Below are 16,327 nucleotides of genomic sequence, written 5' to 3'. Positions count from 1 at the left end.
GAGGGCACATACAGTCCATCTTGCTGTGATCTCATTCCGGCACATTTAGTGTCGGATTTAAAGGGTTTCAGATCTGTAGCCATGAGGGAGTTTGAAAGCATAGCACTCCCAATCCAGAAGAGAGTTCAGCACCATCTAGAACTTATGTAGCTGTTTTCTTTACAGAATCTTCCTGTCTTAGAACTAGAAGATACATGAGCACAGCGGGTGTGGGGAACCTTTGGCCATCCAAATGTTGCTGAATTACAACTCCCATCAGCCCCAGCAATGATGGGAATTGTAGTTCAGCAACATCTGGAGGGCCAACGGTTTCCCACATCTGGAATAAAGGATCCCCCCCCCTGCATCTCCTTAATTGCAGGCTTCTGTAGACAGCCCAACAGTTTCTCAAGCTAACAAAACTTTGAACACCTTCCTCAGTGCCTGTGTAAACCTCTGTAAAGATGGGAATCATGCACACACCAGTGAGAGTCAAATTTATTCACACAGCAGTCAATGTCTGTTAAACGTTGATCATTCAACATAACTTCTTCTGAGATCTCTCTTCCTCCACCCCACTTTTATGACACAGATATGCCCAGCTGCTGAAACTAGACCCAGCTTCATATGCTACTCCCTGAAATAGGGGAGGCACCCTCAAAGTTCAACAGCCTTCTTGACAACTCCATTCTGGTTTGACATATAGACATACTTGGAGCCAAAGTAGCCTATCTAGCGCACTTTTCGCTTATAAAAGCTCCCAATTTTCTGTTTAAAAAAACAATTTTGCTCCACCACCATACGAAAAGGAAACTGCAACCATCTCTAGTTCTCAGTAAATAACAGTGGTGAAGCTATGGCCAGAGTTGTACCATGCCGGCCTGCCGAGGAATGAATAATACCCTAATATACAAAACACATAAAAAGAAAGGACGTCAGGAAGAAGAATCCTCAGCTCCAATGTGTGATACGTGGAGAGAGATGCTTAATACGGAGGGGTGATCAGCCCAGCTGTTGCTGTATTTTATTTGTATTTAATACATTTATATCCCCTCTTTGTCATATATGCAATTTTAAGGCAGCTTGACTTAATTTGAGCAATAAAAAAATACAGTAGCAAAAGCAGTGAGACACACAATGCTTAAAACATTTTACTACAGGTGGGAGAACTAGGCTTAAGATGTGCATCAGAAAAAAAAGGAGGCAGAAAAAAGCAGAGATCACACCCAGCCAGTCTCCCTTTGTCGAGGATAGCAGCAGTCACTTAAAGACACATGCATTCCCCCTGCATTAATTGCTGGGGGGAGCCCTCCATTTCACAGGACAGATGCCACAACAGCAGCCACCAGGCTAGACTTAGCAAGACATCCTATTCAATAACTCCAGGACCACTAGCATATATTGCTAGCTGGGCTTGGTGAACCCTCCACTCAGAGTCCACAGTCCTGTTTACGTCATTAGTTAAGCCAAGGACAGATGCGGGGAACCTTTGGCCCTCCAGATGTTGCTGAACTACAAATCCCATCAGCCTCAGTATGCATGGCCAGTGGCTGGGGATGAAAGGAGTTGAAGTTCAGCAACATCTGGAGGGCCAAAGGTTCCCCACAGCTGTCGTAGTATAACCACCACGGGGTTATGTCAAATATTGGGTTCCCATTTGAAAAAGAGTGCACGGACTCTTGTGTATCCTAGGAGAAGCAATCCCTAGAAGAAGAAGAGCAAGCTGAGCTCTTTTGTTGGTGGAACTCGCAGTTCTCCCTGGCCAAACCCAGGGTAGGATAGCAAAAAGGTTTATGACTCCATTTCGGTGCCAACGGGCAGCATCTCGTTGTGAAAATAAACATCCAAGTTCTCTGCGAGAAGAATTAAGGACTGGGGAGCCCCCCAGTGGTTGCTGCTAGAGATGGCACTTTCACTGAAAAAAAGTCACTTCAGCACCCAGGCCAAAAGGCAAAGCGGTCATACGTAAAGTGTGTGTTGCTTATTTGCTAACACAATGGGCTTTGACGACAGCTCCTTTCACCTTCCACCGCTGCAGTGCCTGCTTGGCCACATGCTAGACCCCCCAACACGACTGGGTAAGACACGGTGAGGTCCTTGCACTCCTTCAACAGGTCAGCCTTACGAGGCTGAAATCCCTGAGCGCAGGGTCTTCCTGTCAGTATCTTTCCTCCCATGTGCGCACAGAGAAGGGGACAGAGGGAGAGGAACCTGGTTGCTGAAAAAGACAGTGCTTGGTTGGCCCCAAAGGATATCGAACACACTTTCCGTGGCAAAGGACACACATACTGTGTCCGAGTTGCCAACTTGGGACCTTCAAGCTTTGAAGGACTCCTTTGCTTACAGCTCTTCCGGCAGGATTTAGGCGCCATGTTCCTCCTTCAGCACAGGGGCCCTGGCGTCCCTTCTACGCAATGGCTTTCCCAGGACAGTTACCGAAGGCTCTCACTGCGGACAGCCTGTGCAGTTGATGCGTCTCTCTTGCACTCGCTTCCCCAGGCAAACACAGCTTCCGGGTGGACTGTTCACCCGACGTCAGAACCTCTGCAAAGCTGGTGGTGGCGGCACCCAGTAAAAAGAAGAGGCGTGAGCACTTCTGCTGCAGGGAGTTTGGTCAGCTTTTCAAAGGGAAAGTGGGTGGTGGTGCTGCTGGCGGTGGTGACTGAAACGCAGTGGGGGGCAGGGTTTGCAAGGTGGCATAACAAATCAAAAACTGCTCCAGTTGCAAACCTTTGGGGCCCATTTGCATTAAGAAAACCTAAGACTCCATCAGATCAGGCCGAAGAGCCATCTAAGGTAGCATCCTGGGTTTTTTTCCCGGGGAGGGGGAGTTCCCAATATCCACTTCCTCCATACTACAATTTTTAAAACCAGTTCTCTCATGACTGTCTCCTAAGTAACCATCATTTTGAAAGGGTGCAGAGTGCTTTGTGAGGGCTCATCTGTGTTACATATTTAAAACAGGATTAAAAAAAACCATTTTTAACTGTGATGGTTCTCAGTCAAGACTGAGTTAGGTATAGAGCTGGCCAGAGGGAGCAGCCACTATGAATCCTTGCACCTTTAAGCAAGGCGAAAAGCTCCGGGCTTCTAGCGCGCATGGTATAGTGGCTAAAAAATGTTGCACTGGGACCTGGGAAATCCAGGTTCAAATCCCGACTCAGCCATCAAGCTTGCTGGGTGACCTTGGGCCAGCCACAGTCTGTCAGCCTAACCTACCTCACAGGGTCATTGTGAGGATAAAATGGAGAAGGAGGAGAACAATGTATGCCATTGAGCTCCTTGAAGGAAAGATGAGATATAAATGTAATAATAATAATAAAAATAATAGGGGGAAGGGAGAATGAGGGCACTTAAGCCCCTTTAAGATTTTTAGGGCAGATACACTCTTCCTCAACTCTGACCTTGGAGGAGAGCGGACAGACAGCTTGCATGCAGGCTGTCATTACGCTATCAGCTTTTTAGGCAGACATGCACCTCGTTAGCAGTGCTCCCCCACTCACCTTCTTCCACTGCTAGGGCTTCTTCTGGGGTGACCTGCCCTTCTCTGCACTCTGTAGCCTCTGCAGATTAAGGCTGACCGAAGCAAGGGCCTTCCCTAGGGACACAGAAAACCTCTAATCAACACAGCTATCGAGGGATGGAGAAGTTCTTCCATGGACTGGGGGGGTAGAGAGAAGAAAAAGGGGGGGTTCCCCTCTTTATTATTTCACTTGGAGACGTATCAGCATCACACACACCCCAGCACATGTTGTCATCTCTAGAAGGAGCCCATCCTTGTAAGACAAAGGGGACGAGGGCATCTGATGGACTTTAAAACCTTACCCATTTCTCCCACACAATCCTCCAGAAAGGAAGAGAGCTCAGGCAGACTAAGGACCTTCAAGGCAGACGAACATCTTTCTGGGCCTAGGGGAGAGAGACAGAATGGGTAGGAAGCATCCACACCTTGTGGCCCATCACCAACTTGTACCAAGCATGAGATCATTGGGGGGGGGGGAGGCCACAAGCTGAAATGGGAGCTGCCAGCTTGGATGGCTTTAAAAGATGATTAGATCAATACATGGAGGACAAGGCTATAATGGCCACTAGCCATGCTGGCTGTGTTCTGCCTCCACATTTGCGCTTAGGTCCTGCTTGCGGGCTTCCCATTGGGGCATCTGGTTGGCCACTGTGAGAACAGGATGCTGGATTAGATGGGCCACTGGCCTGATCGTGCAGGCTCTTATGTTCTTAACTTGGAGGGCAATGGGCTGGGTCTCGCCTTTAATAGCCTTCCCAAATGTAAGTCAAGCTGTGATCAAACTCAGACACGCACCCCCGTCATTGTTTTATTTGTATGGAAAAGCAGCAGTGACTCTCCTTATATGTTTCATATGAAATAACAGAGACCTGTGAAAAAGATTTCAAGATGAAAGGGGATGGAGGAAAATTGGCCTCAAAATGAAGCCTCTCTCTCACTCTCACTCTCACTCTCTCACTCACTCTCTCACTCACTCTCTCACTCACTCTCTCACTCACTCACTCTCTCTCTCTCACTCACTCTCTCTCTCTCTCTCTCTCTCTCTCTCTCACTCTCTCACTCTCTCACTCACTCACTCTCTCTCTCACTCTCTCTCTCTCTCTCTCTCTCTCTCACACACACACACACACACACACACACACACACACACACACACACCCTGCGGCCTTCTGGATACTTTGGGGCTACAACTCCCATCATCCCTGACCACTGGCCATGGTTTTTGGAGCTGACGGGAGTGCAACAACATCTGGAGGGCCACAGATTCCCCCATCCCTTACTAGATCTCCCCACTTACTGGCTCCCAGCTGCGCTTTAACTTCCAACAACCGGCCGGCTGCATGCTCTTGATTCAGTCGGGAAGACACTTCTGCCTGACAGGCCCTACCAGAGAAACCAAAATACTGTCAGCAGGATTCTGTGAAAAGAAATAAAAACCACATAGTAGAGGGCAAGAAAGCAGAATATTGCTGTACTTGTAAGTGCCATGCGAATATCAGACAGCATTGGAGTAAACCTTGGCCAACCCTGCCCCCCCTCCAAATGCGGGATCCACGCTGTGCATCTAAGACAGAACTTAAGGAGGAGAGGAGTTAGAACAAAGGGCAGAAACCTGACAGTACCATTTTCCTCACTCCAGGGCTTTGTGCACAAATTCTACACCTGAAAAGATGAATTCTGCAGATTGTATAAATTACTTTTTGTATAAGTTTTGGAAAAATTCTGCCATTTACGATTCCACCCAATTCATTCTGGTACTTCTAGTTGCAGACCGGGGAGAGAAGTAAGCAAGGGATGAAGACTCATCCTCGACAACTGAGTGTCCCGTTCAGTCTTCTCTGTGGCTCCAGAGATTGCTTCAGGAATGGCCCACACACTTTCTAGGATATACTATCGCAGCCACAGGGGCTACAAACCAGACTTGTTCTCATTTTGTTATATTTTTAAAATGAAAGACAAGCTTCTTAGCAAGCTGTGCTGAAATCATATCCAGGGGGCTTTTCCGGTGCTTTCCCAGAATCACAAAAGGACACAACCCTGCTTCATTTAAACAGGATGAGCCGGGAGGCAGGAAATCCCACATTAGGCAACCAAAATTGAGTGAAAGAGGGAAGAATAAATTTCCAGGCAGCAAGCTGCAAGCTTTCAGCTCCCACGGCTACCTAGCTCTTGGACTGCCTCCCTTTTCCAATTCCCGCAAGTGCCATCCTGACTTCACGTTGAGGGATACGAGAGCTTAGAGCCAGGAGCATAAAGAAAAGGTGACCACGTTCGGTCTCTGCTGGAGGCACTCACTGCATCTGCTCTAGGAGGATCCCGGCATTCCTGGCGACGGCCTGCACCTCCTGAAGTGCCGCCTGGGCATCGCTCCAGAGCACATCCCTCTCCATCAGGCAGCTCTCAACCACGGCACGCAGCTCTTGCTCCTGAGACACCTGGCCAGTCAGCACCTCCACCTCCTCACACCTCTGCAAGGGAATGGGGCAGAGGAGTTCAGAGACAAGCAGTGCAGGCGGGCGCGTGAGGGCACAGGGGGAGCTGCCCCGCCAGCCTCAGCCTGTCCTCAGCCAGCCCCCACCTGCCTGCCTTCTTGCAACTGGCCCAGGGGCTGGGACGGGCTGTCAGCTTCCTCATCCTCAGCTCTTGCAGGAGGAAGAAGAGGACGGGGTCAAGACTAGGGCTAGTCGGCTCCGCCTGTCACTGCCTCCACCTTCCGTTCGGGCTCCCTGCCTTCTGCCCTACCAGTCCCAATGGGCAACAGCCACCGCTAAAGACGAGGCCTTCGATTTGAAGGTTCCAATGGAGTTGCAAGAGCTCCAGTGACATCCCCCTACACAAGGACACCCACTGTTCCTCTACTTCACTTTGCTGTCAAATTTTGGGGGCACGCTAGCTTGCCAATGACAAAAACCAGCTTGCCAAAGGCTTTCCAATCCCACCAGGCTTCCCACCTGAGCTGTGTGTCCGACGGTGTATCTTTCCCAAGAGGTATCACCCCCACCTGGGCACCCTCCTCCATGGCTAGGAAGGGACAGCGCACTCCCCATCTAGAAGCAGGTGCGCTTGGCCCACAGAGAGGCTTCCCAATGAGCATAAGGGGCAAGCTTCCTTACCTTGTGGAGCTGAATGGCCAACTCCTGCATTTCTGTCTCCAGGCGATCCGCATAGGCCAGCTCGAGGGCATCGCTGGGAGGCCGGGCGCTGCTGTGCCATCGGGCAATGGCAGAGGTCATCTTCCTCTTTGGTCCAAAGAGCCTAGGGGAGGGGGGAGAGAAGCAGCAAAGGGTCAACCGAGAAGCTACGGCCGCCCTTTTGCTGCTCTCGTCTTTCACCGGGAACGGTTGTGGGCAAGACAAAAGCGTCTCGCTAGACATGTCCATTCTTCGCTGAGACCCAGAGAGAGATCTGGTCCGAACTGCAGAAGCTTCAGTGTTTGTTTTCTTGAAAGCACCATAAGCACAAAACAAAGACATTCTCAAAATGTACACATATTTTGCACAGTTCATTCTGCTAGTCATGGGGGCGTATGTGCTATGATACACAGAGCAATGTAGCACTTCCCCTTATCCAAGGAAATCAGGCTCAGCCCTGAAATTTCACAAAGCATTAGTCCGTATTTTTGAAGCATTATGGGCTAGAAACTTAAATCGAAGAAAACTGTAATCCCCAGGAAGCACAATTCTGTGCTCATGTAGTATTGTCATAAAACATATACACCCGTGATTGAAAGGGGCAATTGTTCAGGTTGCGCAATCTGTATAAGACACAGCAGGAGCCGTAGTTTTTTGGGAGCTCTCCCTATACTGAACTGGGAAACGATGTGCCAGCATTAATGTCTGCTTAGGAGCCTGGCCAACAGAGTTCCTGGTTTAAGGGCAAATTTCTCTCAATAACCCAGAAAGGGTTCCTGGTCATGCAGCAGCACACCAAAACGGAAAGCGCAGCAAGCTATTACCGAGATGCAACCTCTCCAATTATAGCTGGGAAGTATTCAGGGCAGAAAACTGCAGAGAGAGGAAGGATTCGGGGAGTGGGCATTCAGGACCTAAGGTGGGCCTCTGTCCACAGCCTGCAAAAAGGACTCACGTGATGCCAATCTCCTTCAAGTCACTCTCTGTTAAGGTCAGGAAGATGCGAAGGTCGACATCTTGCTCCTCAAATATTTGCAGGTACTTTAGGCAGCCAATCTGCTCGAGGAAGGTGGCCAGATCCTGTAAGACCAGGGCAGAGAGAGAGAAGAAGAAAAAAAGAGGGAGAAGTTCAGGACTTTTGAACACAAGGCCAAGAGATGGTGGTTTCATGCCTCCACTGGATGAGTCCTTTGAGGAGGTTGAGCAGCAGGGGATTGGCACAGCAGACCCAAGAGAGGGAACAAGCAGACCCACCCAAAAAGCAGCTCCAGATCTGTCACCACTGGAAAGTGTTCAGGACACAGCTGGAGCCCCTCAGTCAGACTTAGGGAGTGAACAGGAGGCCCCACCACTCCTTGCAGAGTGAAGATGCCTGCGAGTAGCACAGCAATGAGGGTGTGCTGGCCGTTTAAGGCTAGACGCTTCCAGGAGTCAGAGGGCTGATTGCTAGCACCTGGACCAGGGAGGGGAGCTTAAAAGGCAGTGAGACGCCATTTGCCTTTTGCTGGAAGCAACATTAAGATGCCAGTGTCAGACCCTCGCCAGCCATGCCTTGAAACCGGGATTACCTTGTTAGAATATCAGACCTTGCTTTGTTCACTGACTTTGCCTTTTAGAAGATGACCTGGTACGTGCATTGAGACCCCTTGACCCTCTCCCTTGCTTATCTGCTTTACAACCAAGCTCCTGCTTAGGCAGCTGCTGGCTAATAGTTTTACAGAACTATATATCACCTTGGTGTAGCTGGCAGAGGTTCACAGGTGGCTGCATCCGCACACCACGATGAACCAGACTGCCTGGTTTATTAGGACCTCTGTTTCACTTTATTCATTTATACAGATATTTATATGCTGCCCTCTTGCAAAACACCAAGGCAGCGTACAGCAACATAGAAACATTTAAAAAAAAGACAAAACAATTGTCAAAATGACTGGCTACTCAAAGGACATTTTAAACAGCTGCATGGCATAAAAAGTTTCCAAAAGATGCCTGAAAGTCAAAAGTGAAGATTCCTGGAGAATCTCTGCCGGAAGAGTGTATCCACAGCACAGGACCAGTGTCACTAAATGCCCAACTTCTAGGTGAGGCCAGTCAGACCTCTGTAACACTGGGCACAGCTAACAGCACACTTTCAGATGATCTCAGTGACTGGACTGGGCTATAAGGGCTCAGACAGTCCTTAAGGTATACTTGACTCAAGTTGTTCAGGGCTGTGCGTATCAACACTTCGCCTTTATCCCCACCTCGCCCCTTGCAATTTGGTGGCTCAGACACACAGGGACTGTCCCATACAACATTCGCTTCTCTGCCCCCTCCTGCTCTGGGAGGTTTTTTGACCGTGGTTACCTGGGGTCCCGTGGAAGAGGGTGTCACCGCCTGAGAGGGGCCACAGTGCTGGCTGGAAGCCCTGGATCTGTAAGACCAGTGGCTGTTGCTGTTGCTGCAGCGATTCTTTGCCTTCACGTAGCTTTTGGGGTGCTTTCGACCAGAGAGTTTCGTCGCATGGTCTGAATCCTGTAAAATACAAAGTAGGGGCAAATTCTAAGTAGAAGGGATGTGCTACAACACCAAAAGGATGGAAGGACATAATTAGTCTTTGGTTTGTGATGCGAAGCATCCATGCTCTTACATTCTTATGAAGCAGGCAGACTGGAAGTGGGGGAGGCTCCTTCCACTGAAGACAACTAAGCATAACGCCAACTCCAGAGCAAGTGGGAGGAGTGGCCAAACACTTTGTTGTTGTTATGTGCCTCCAAGTCAACTATGACTTATGGTGACCCTATGAATCAGCGACCTCCAAGAGCATCTGCCATGAACCACCCTGCTCAGATCTTGTAAGTTCAGCTCTGTGGCTTCCTTTATGGAATCAGTCCATCTCTTGTTTGGCCTTCCTCTTTTTCTACTCCCTTCTGTTTTTCCAAGCATTATTATCTTTTCTAATGAATCATTACTTCTCACTATGTGTCCAAAGTATGATAACCTCAGTTTCATCATTTTAGCTTTTAGAGATAGTTTTGGTTTAATTTGTTCTAACACCCAATTATTGGTCTTTTTCACAGTCCATGGTATGCGCAAGCTCTCCTCCAACACCACATTTCAAATGAGTTGATTTTTCTCTTATCCGCTTTTTTCACTGTCCAACATTCACATCCATACATAGAGATCGGGAATATCATGGTCTGAATGATCCTGACTTTAGCGTTCAGTGATTCATCTTTGCATTTGAGGACCTTTTCTAGTTCTCTCACAGCTGCCCTCCCCAGTTGGCCCAACACTAGTGAAGGTGAAATCAACCCTATTACTCTAATTCCCCACGTTGCTCTGAAATGAGATTGCCTAATGCTCCTTCTCTGCCAATTATGAATGCCCAGCATGAGTGGGGAACCTTTTTTTACCCCAGGGGCCACATTTCCTTCTGGACAACCTTCCGGGGGCCACATGACAGTGGTTGGCAGGGCCAGAGGCGAGAGCGAGCGGAGCAAAAGAAGTGAGTTTTACTTTTGTACAGTAGGTTACTTTCTAGACCAGCCTTTCCCAACCAGTGTGCCTCCAGATGTTGTTGGACCACAACTCCCATCAGCCTCAGCCAGCATTGCCAATGGCTGAGGCTGATGGGAGTTGTGGTCCAACAACATCTGGCGGCACACCGGTTGGGAAAGGCTGTTCTAGACACATTCCTTTCTCCTCCATCCACACAAAGGAAAATACATCATCAGAGTTCAACGACACATTCTAGCCCAGCGAAAATACTCAAGGATGTGAAGCAGGGCCGGTGAGGGGCATGGCCGGGGGAGAGTCCTGAAGGACACACACAGAGAGAGAGGCCTGAGGTCCTCCACCTCTAATATAAGGAGTCAAGGTTTCTTTCTATACACCATCAGGCTGAAGCAGCAGCCCAAAGAATGTCAAGCCTGTCTAAAGACATCGGACCTCCTCCCACCTATATCTCTTTTTCCATACCCAGAAGACTATGTTCACATTTAATGTTAAACCATAGTTTAGTGTTACATATTTGTGGATTTTTATATACATGTCCCTTGCACTGATTTATTGGATTTTATTGTATATATTTATATTTCTCTGTTGTACACCGCCCAGAGAGCTATGCTAGTCGGGCGGTATAGAAACTCAACAAATAAATAAATAGATGAGCTTGAACAAAGAATTGGGCTTGGATACTTTCCCCCTCCCTTATCCTCCACCCACACAGCTGGGAGGACTTCCAATGGGTTTTGTTTCAAATAAATTTCAGCTTAGCATACAAATGAGGCATGCTGGTTTACAACAAACTGCTGGTTTCAACAATAGTTAAATGTCAGCTTCCACAACCCAGGGCTTTACGTAGAGTTCTGATAGCTCCACCAGGGGAGCGGGGAGAAGAATACGCAAGCCTGATGTTTTGCTAGGGTTCACGGAGGCTTGCCCATGTAACCCTAAACCATGGTTTGACATTAGGTACAAACTGCACCTATATACCTGGCAACTACTGATAGGAGAAATCTCACTTTCTAGCCGTCAAGAAATCCAGGGTTCAGCTCACTGGCACCCTTCCAACTCTATGACAGGAAAATACCTACCTCATTGCTCTCCAGAGAGCCCTCGCTGCTGATCCCTACGACTTTGGCCAGATTTTCACTGCTGCTACTGCTGATCCTGATGGTGGTTAAATGATTGGCGAAGAGGGAATTCTCTTCTGAAACAGGCAGAAGTTACGAAACTGTGAGTTTCCCATTCAGGCTTCGCAGAGGCTTACTGACAGCAACTTCCTGAGTTTTATTTTTATTCTAAAGCAATTTACAACTGCAATAGAAAGTGTTTATGTCAGGAATGGGGAACTCGTGACCCTCCTGCTGTTGTTGGACCTTGAGATGCTGCTGAACTACAACTCCCATCAGCCTTAGCAAAGTAGGCCTGGGATCAGAGCTTGGAAAAGTTACTTTTTTGAACTACAACTCCCAACAGCCTTAGCAAAGCAGGCCTGGGATCAGAGCTCGGAAAAGTTACTTTTTTGAACTACAACTCCCAACAGCCTTAGCAAAGCAGGCCTGGGATCAGAGCTTGGAAAAGTTACTTTTTTGAACTACAACTCCCAACAGCCTTAGCAAAGCAGGCCTGGGATCAGAGCTTGGAAAAGTTACTTTTTTGAACTACAACTCCCATCAGCCTTAGCAAAGCAGGCCTGGGATCAGAGCTTGGAAAAGTTACTTTTTTGAACTACAACTCCCAACAGCCCAATCCAGTGGCCATGTTGGCTGGGGCTGATGGGAATTGTAGTTTAAAAAAGTATCTTTTCCAAGCTCTGCCTGGGATGATGGGAACTGTCAGTTCAGCAACATCTTGGGGGGAGGGGCAAAGGTTCCCCACACCCGGTTTAGAAGTAGTAAGTAAAAAGGTACCTCGGCTGCTGCTGCTTTCCACATCATGTTCATTGATGGGAGAAGTGACATCCCTGTAGCGGAGATTGCCTCCTTCAAAGGCACTTCCATCATCGTTAAAGGTAACGTAGCCTGCTGGAGGGATCTGCTCTGTGTGCAGAAGGGGGGGCAGCGAGAGGAAGAGAGAGGTGAACAAACAAAACGGAGATTTTATTCAGCAATTCGTTGTTATATAAACCTTGTCTCGAGGAGCTCAATGAAAAGGGAGTTGGATGACAGGGTGGGGAGAGGGCAAGAAAGGGTATTTGAAATCATTTTAACTGCAGCTCATTACTGGAGAACGGCCCAAGAGCTAATCCTTATTGTATCACTCTCTATGGAAGACAGCTGTGCTTGAAAAAATAGCTCATGAACTGAAGTTAATTCAAAGCCAGGATACACCAGATTCATTCTACATGCTTTGGCATTGTTTTATTGACTAAACATCCCAGGAGACTTACAAAATACCCATCTACATCCTACAATCAAATCTAAAGGAGCCTTTTATATTTATGCTATCTGATGGGATTCTTCTACTGCATTCTCATTACTGAATAAGAAAAACCGAACCATAAATTTTCTTGATATAACAACATGCGGGGGCTTGTTAAGCCGTTGGCATAAAGCCCTTTGGATGTTGTGAAAGTTAGAAAAGCAAAACAATGATGAGTAATGCCTATTGGTACATGGGCCTCAGTTGTATGCTGTTTACCTGACTTGTATACATTTATGTTTCTCTTTTAGTTTATTGTCTCAAATCAATCTTTTTTTTTTTTTTAAATAATTTTAACCTGTCTTTGGAAAGACTCCCAAAGCGGATGACAACGATGAAGCTCTGTAAAATACAGCATACCATAAAAACAAATGTTAAGAAAATCAGAAAATCATAAAAAGGCAAAAAAGAGGGGAAAAAACCAATCAGTTCAACAGCAGCGAGTGAGTCAGTCAGCATTTTGAAATGATCAGGCTTTCACTGGCAAGAGGACTGTGCTCCAACCTGATAAAATAGCAAATATACTCTTTTGACCTCACACATCCTGCTTTTGAGAACAAAAGAACCAGCGGATTTTATCCAGATCTGTAAAGAAGGTACAGTGTTAAGGCCCTCTAGATTAGCTACATCGTAGTTTAATAGTTCAATGGAAATTCTCAAGTGTAGGCACAGGAACATCCTGCAGAATAAACTAACATGAAGAGTTTTCCTCAGAAAAGCCTGAAAATGCAAGGTGGCTTCAGGTCCAAAGTATTAAGCTTCAGGCAAGAAGCGGAAGATGTCCCAGGCAGGAGATTTTGGGCATCATTCATCTTGGCAGAATTGGAGACAGAGAGATCAGATTCATGGGGCACCAATCACCAGAATATTTCCAGGCTCTTGAGTGGACTGTGCTCCATATTGATGGTGTGTGTGTGTGTGTGTGTGTGTGTGTGAGTGAGTGAGTGAGTGAGTGAGTGAGTGAGTGAGAGAGAGAGAGAGAGAGAGAGAGAGAGAGAGGGAGGGAGGGAGGGAGGGAGAGAGGGAGGGAGGGAGGGAGGGAGAGAGGGAGAGAGAGAGAGGGAGGGGGAGAGAGAGAGAGAGAGAGAGGGAGGGAGGGAGGGAGAGAGAGAGAGGGAGGGAGGGAGGGAGAGAGAGAGAGGGAGGGACAGAGAGAGAGAGAGGGAGAGAGAGAGAGAGAGAGAGAGAGAGAGGGAGGGAGAGAGAGAGAGGGAGAGAGAGAGAGAGAGAGAGAGAGAGGGAGGGAGAGAGGGAGGGAGGGAGAGAGGGAGGGAGAGAGAGAGAGAGAGAGAGAGAGAGAGAGAGAGAGAGAGAGAGAGAGAGAGAGAGAGAGAGATTTGGGCTAGCTCTGCTGCGAACAGAGATCAAACTGACAGCGGATGGACATTTAAAGCTGTTATTACACAGGCCTGTAATCCAAGGTTAAATAAAGAGGTTTATTTTTGTCTGACCCCATCAACCAGCTACAGCTTTTCCTTCTGCTAAAGTTTGTTACTGCTTTATAAAATACCAAAAGGAAGCAGCTGTGTTCCAAGATCATAAATGAGAAGTAAAGGAAAATAGGAAGCTGCCTTATACTGAGGCAATTGCTCCATCTGACTCAGTACACTGACTGGCAGAAGCTCTCCAAGGTGTCAGGCAGAGATGTCACCCAGCCCTACCTGGAGACACCTGGGACCTTTAGCATGCAAAGCAGGCGCTCTACCACTGAGCCACAGCTCTTCCTCAATGACATGATACACTGGTGTTGGGTCACCCATGGTGAAGGACAGCGCAGAAGCTATCAGTCCAGTGTCAGGAAGAAGCTACCAGCCTCAAAAGAGGGAGTGAAGCCGGAACTCACCATAATGCGATTGGCTTTTTCCTCCAGTTCGGACGGCTGTTATCTTGGCCAAAGCGTGGGGCCCTTCGTGGATACTGGGGCCTTTGGACTTGCGAGGGGGCCTCTGCCTCTGGGGAGCAGAGTAGGATTCGTCCGATGAGCTCAGTTCTTCGTATTTTCCTGAGTGTCAAAATGCATAAAGTCAGTAGGCCTAGAGCCTATGCGGATATTAAATTCCAAGGGTGGTACCCAACTAAGCAGTAGTGCAAGCACTTTTAGCTGTGCAGTGGAGCTTCCTCGCCCCCCTCTTCTCCCCACACGCCCCCCCCAAACTTGTGCTTTCCCCAACCCTCTGGAGCCGATTTAAGGGGGCATGCAGGGAGAGGAGGGAAACCTCTGCTGTGCAGCCAAAAGTGCTAACAGAACTGTTCAGATGGCTATGGCTCCAAGTCTTTTACTGTGACTAAGGAATCCAGAACAGTGATTTTTCCAGTGGTTAATGACAGGCAGGTTTTGCTGTTCATCAGAGGGCATGTAGAACCAGGAGTTTACTCGGTTAAGTTGCCTGTTATATTTGTGGCTGCATGGGCTACTCACTCTCCAATACTAAAGAGCCAGAGCTAGATTGCACATGTCTACTGCTTGCAGATACCCCCCTCCAGGCTTGCAAACCATCTTAAGGAGTATTAATCTATGGTTCAGTGAAAAGATGAGCATCAGACAGAGAAAAAATGCAGGCAGCAAGCTGTGATTCCACCTCAGCAAGTCAAAGACTCTTTCCACGCAAAACTAGAAGGAGATGCCCAAGTCACCTGGGCCCCTGCAGAAGACCTTCGGCACGGGGGCTGTGTGCAGGTCTATCAGCCCCACAATCTTCATATGTCCGTACTTCATGGCCAACATCCGTGCTGTAGCTCCAGTGCTGTCCCGGACATCCACTTTCACACCCTGTTGAGAGGAAGCAGACCTTATTCAGTTTTACTGGCAAGAAATTGTAGCAGGTCTAAACAGATCCAAGTAAGGATCCTGAGGGTGCGTTTTCACAGGCAGGGTCCCTGCAGAATCCACCAAAGGATTTGTGCCATAATTAGCAAGGCTCCGTATATCCACCATCACCATGCCAGCTGAGATTTGAGATTTGAAAGAGTTTTCCAAGGACGAGGTTAGTGGTTTGGATAACTTCCTCAGACGACTTTTGTGTCTACCCCCTGGTACTCCTGCCATGTTTCTGAAAGCCGAAACTGGTCTTCCTGTCAGCGCCCGAATTCACGAAACTATGTTGTCATATTGGGCTTTGATATCAAATACATCATCTAAGATACTGGTGAAGGCCTGCTTTGACGTGGCCGTTGCAGACAGATATTGGAACTCTAAATTTCAGGCGGTTTATTGCCAATATCACATTCCAACACAGCCAGTTTCTGAACTGCGTAGGTATAATATTTGTGAACAGATAGAGAGACATTGTGTCTGGTTGGACAGTTTGGCAATCTCTAACTCTAAGTTCTCCAGGTGGTATGGTTTATTCAAAGCTGACCATACAAGGGCTAACTACTTGACATACCCCCTACCTGTGCAGCTAAGATACGCTTTCATGGCCCTGAGATTTCAAACAATGCCAAGAGCTATTTTGTTTGGCCGTTACCAACAGATTCCGCGTGAACAGCGGTTGTGTATCTGTCAATCCGGAAAGGTGGAAGACCTTACTCACTATTTATTTGACTGCCCGATTTATACCCATCCCAGAACTAAATTTCTTGATATCCTAATCAACCGTCAAGGCCCAGGACTGGACGTTCAATTTGTCCCCTTCCTTTTAGTAGATAATGATTACTGGGTCACCTATCATGTGGCCCATTTTGCCCTTGCTGCTCAAGCTGAGGGCTAAGTATTTAAAAAATCTGGAATCCTAGGAACTCTAGAGGCTGTGGATTTTATAGTTTTAATTCATTTTACTGTTTGGGT

General features: G+C 47.8%; 1 protein-coding gene across 2 annotated transcripts in view; it reads right to left on the bottom strand.

Annotated features, from left to right (window-relative positions):
• The window catches only part of ANKS3 (ankyrin repeat and sterile alpha motif domain containing 3), a 29,240-nt gene that overhangs the window by 346 nt on the left and 12,567 nt on the right, over positions 1–16,327 (bottom strand). The window contains exons 6-17 of one of the 2 annotated variants that reach the window (XM_061599750.1): positions 15,175–15,310; positions 14,384–14,542; positions 12,030–12,158; positions 11,211–11,326; positions 8,980–9,147; positions 7,589–7,713; positions 6,616–6,757; positions 5,798–5,970; positions 4,800–4,885; positions 3,805–3,888; positions 3,483–3,577; positions 466–2,531 (exon numbers count right to left, since the gene is read on the bottom strand). In XM_061599750.1, coding sequence (XP_061455734.1) covers positions 3,495–3,577; positions 3,805–3,888; positions 4,800–4,885; positions 5,798–5,970; positions 6,616–6,757; positions 7,589–7,713; positions 8,980–9,147; positions 11,211–11,326; positions 12,030–12,158; positions 14,384–14,542; positions 15,175–15,310 — 1,401 coding nt within the window. In that variant the 3' untranslated portion in view covers positions 466–2,531; positions 3,483–3,494. Of the gene's footprint in view, positions 1–465; positions 2,532–3,482; positions 3,578–3,804; positions 3,889–4,799; positions 4,886–5,797; positions 5,971–6,615; positions 6,758–7,588; positions 7,714–8,979; positions 9,148–11,210; positions 11,327–12,029; positions 12,159–14,383; positions 14,543–15,174; positions 15,311–16,327 lie in introns of those variants that run through there. The other variant, XM_061599751.1, reaches the window with a different exon arrangement.

The sequence above is a fragment of the Rhineura floridana genome, chromosome 17, assembly GCF_030035675.1.
Source record: "Rhineura floridana isolate rRhiFlo1 chromosome 17, rRhiFlo1.hap2, whole genome shotgun sequence".
NCBI classification, from domain to species: domain Eukaryota; kingdom Metazoa; phylum Chordata; class Lepidosauria; order Squamata; family Rhineuridae; genus Rhineura; species Rhineura floridana.
The sequence above is the reverse complement of the archived record's forward strand: the minus strand, read 5'-3'. Positions and strand labels throughout refer to the sequence as shown.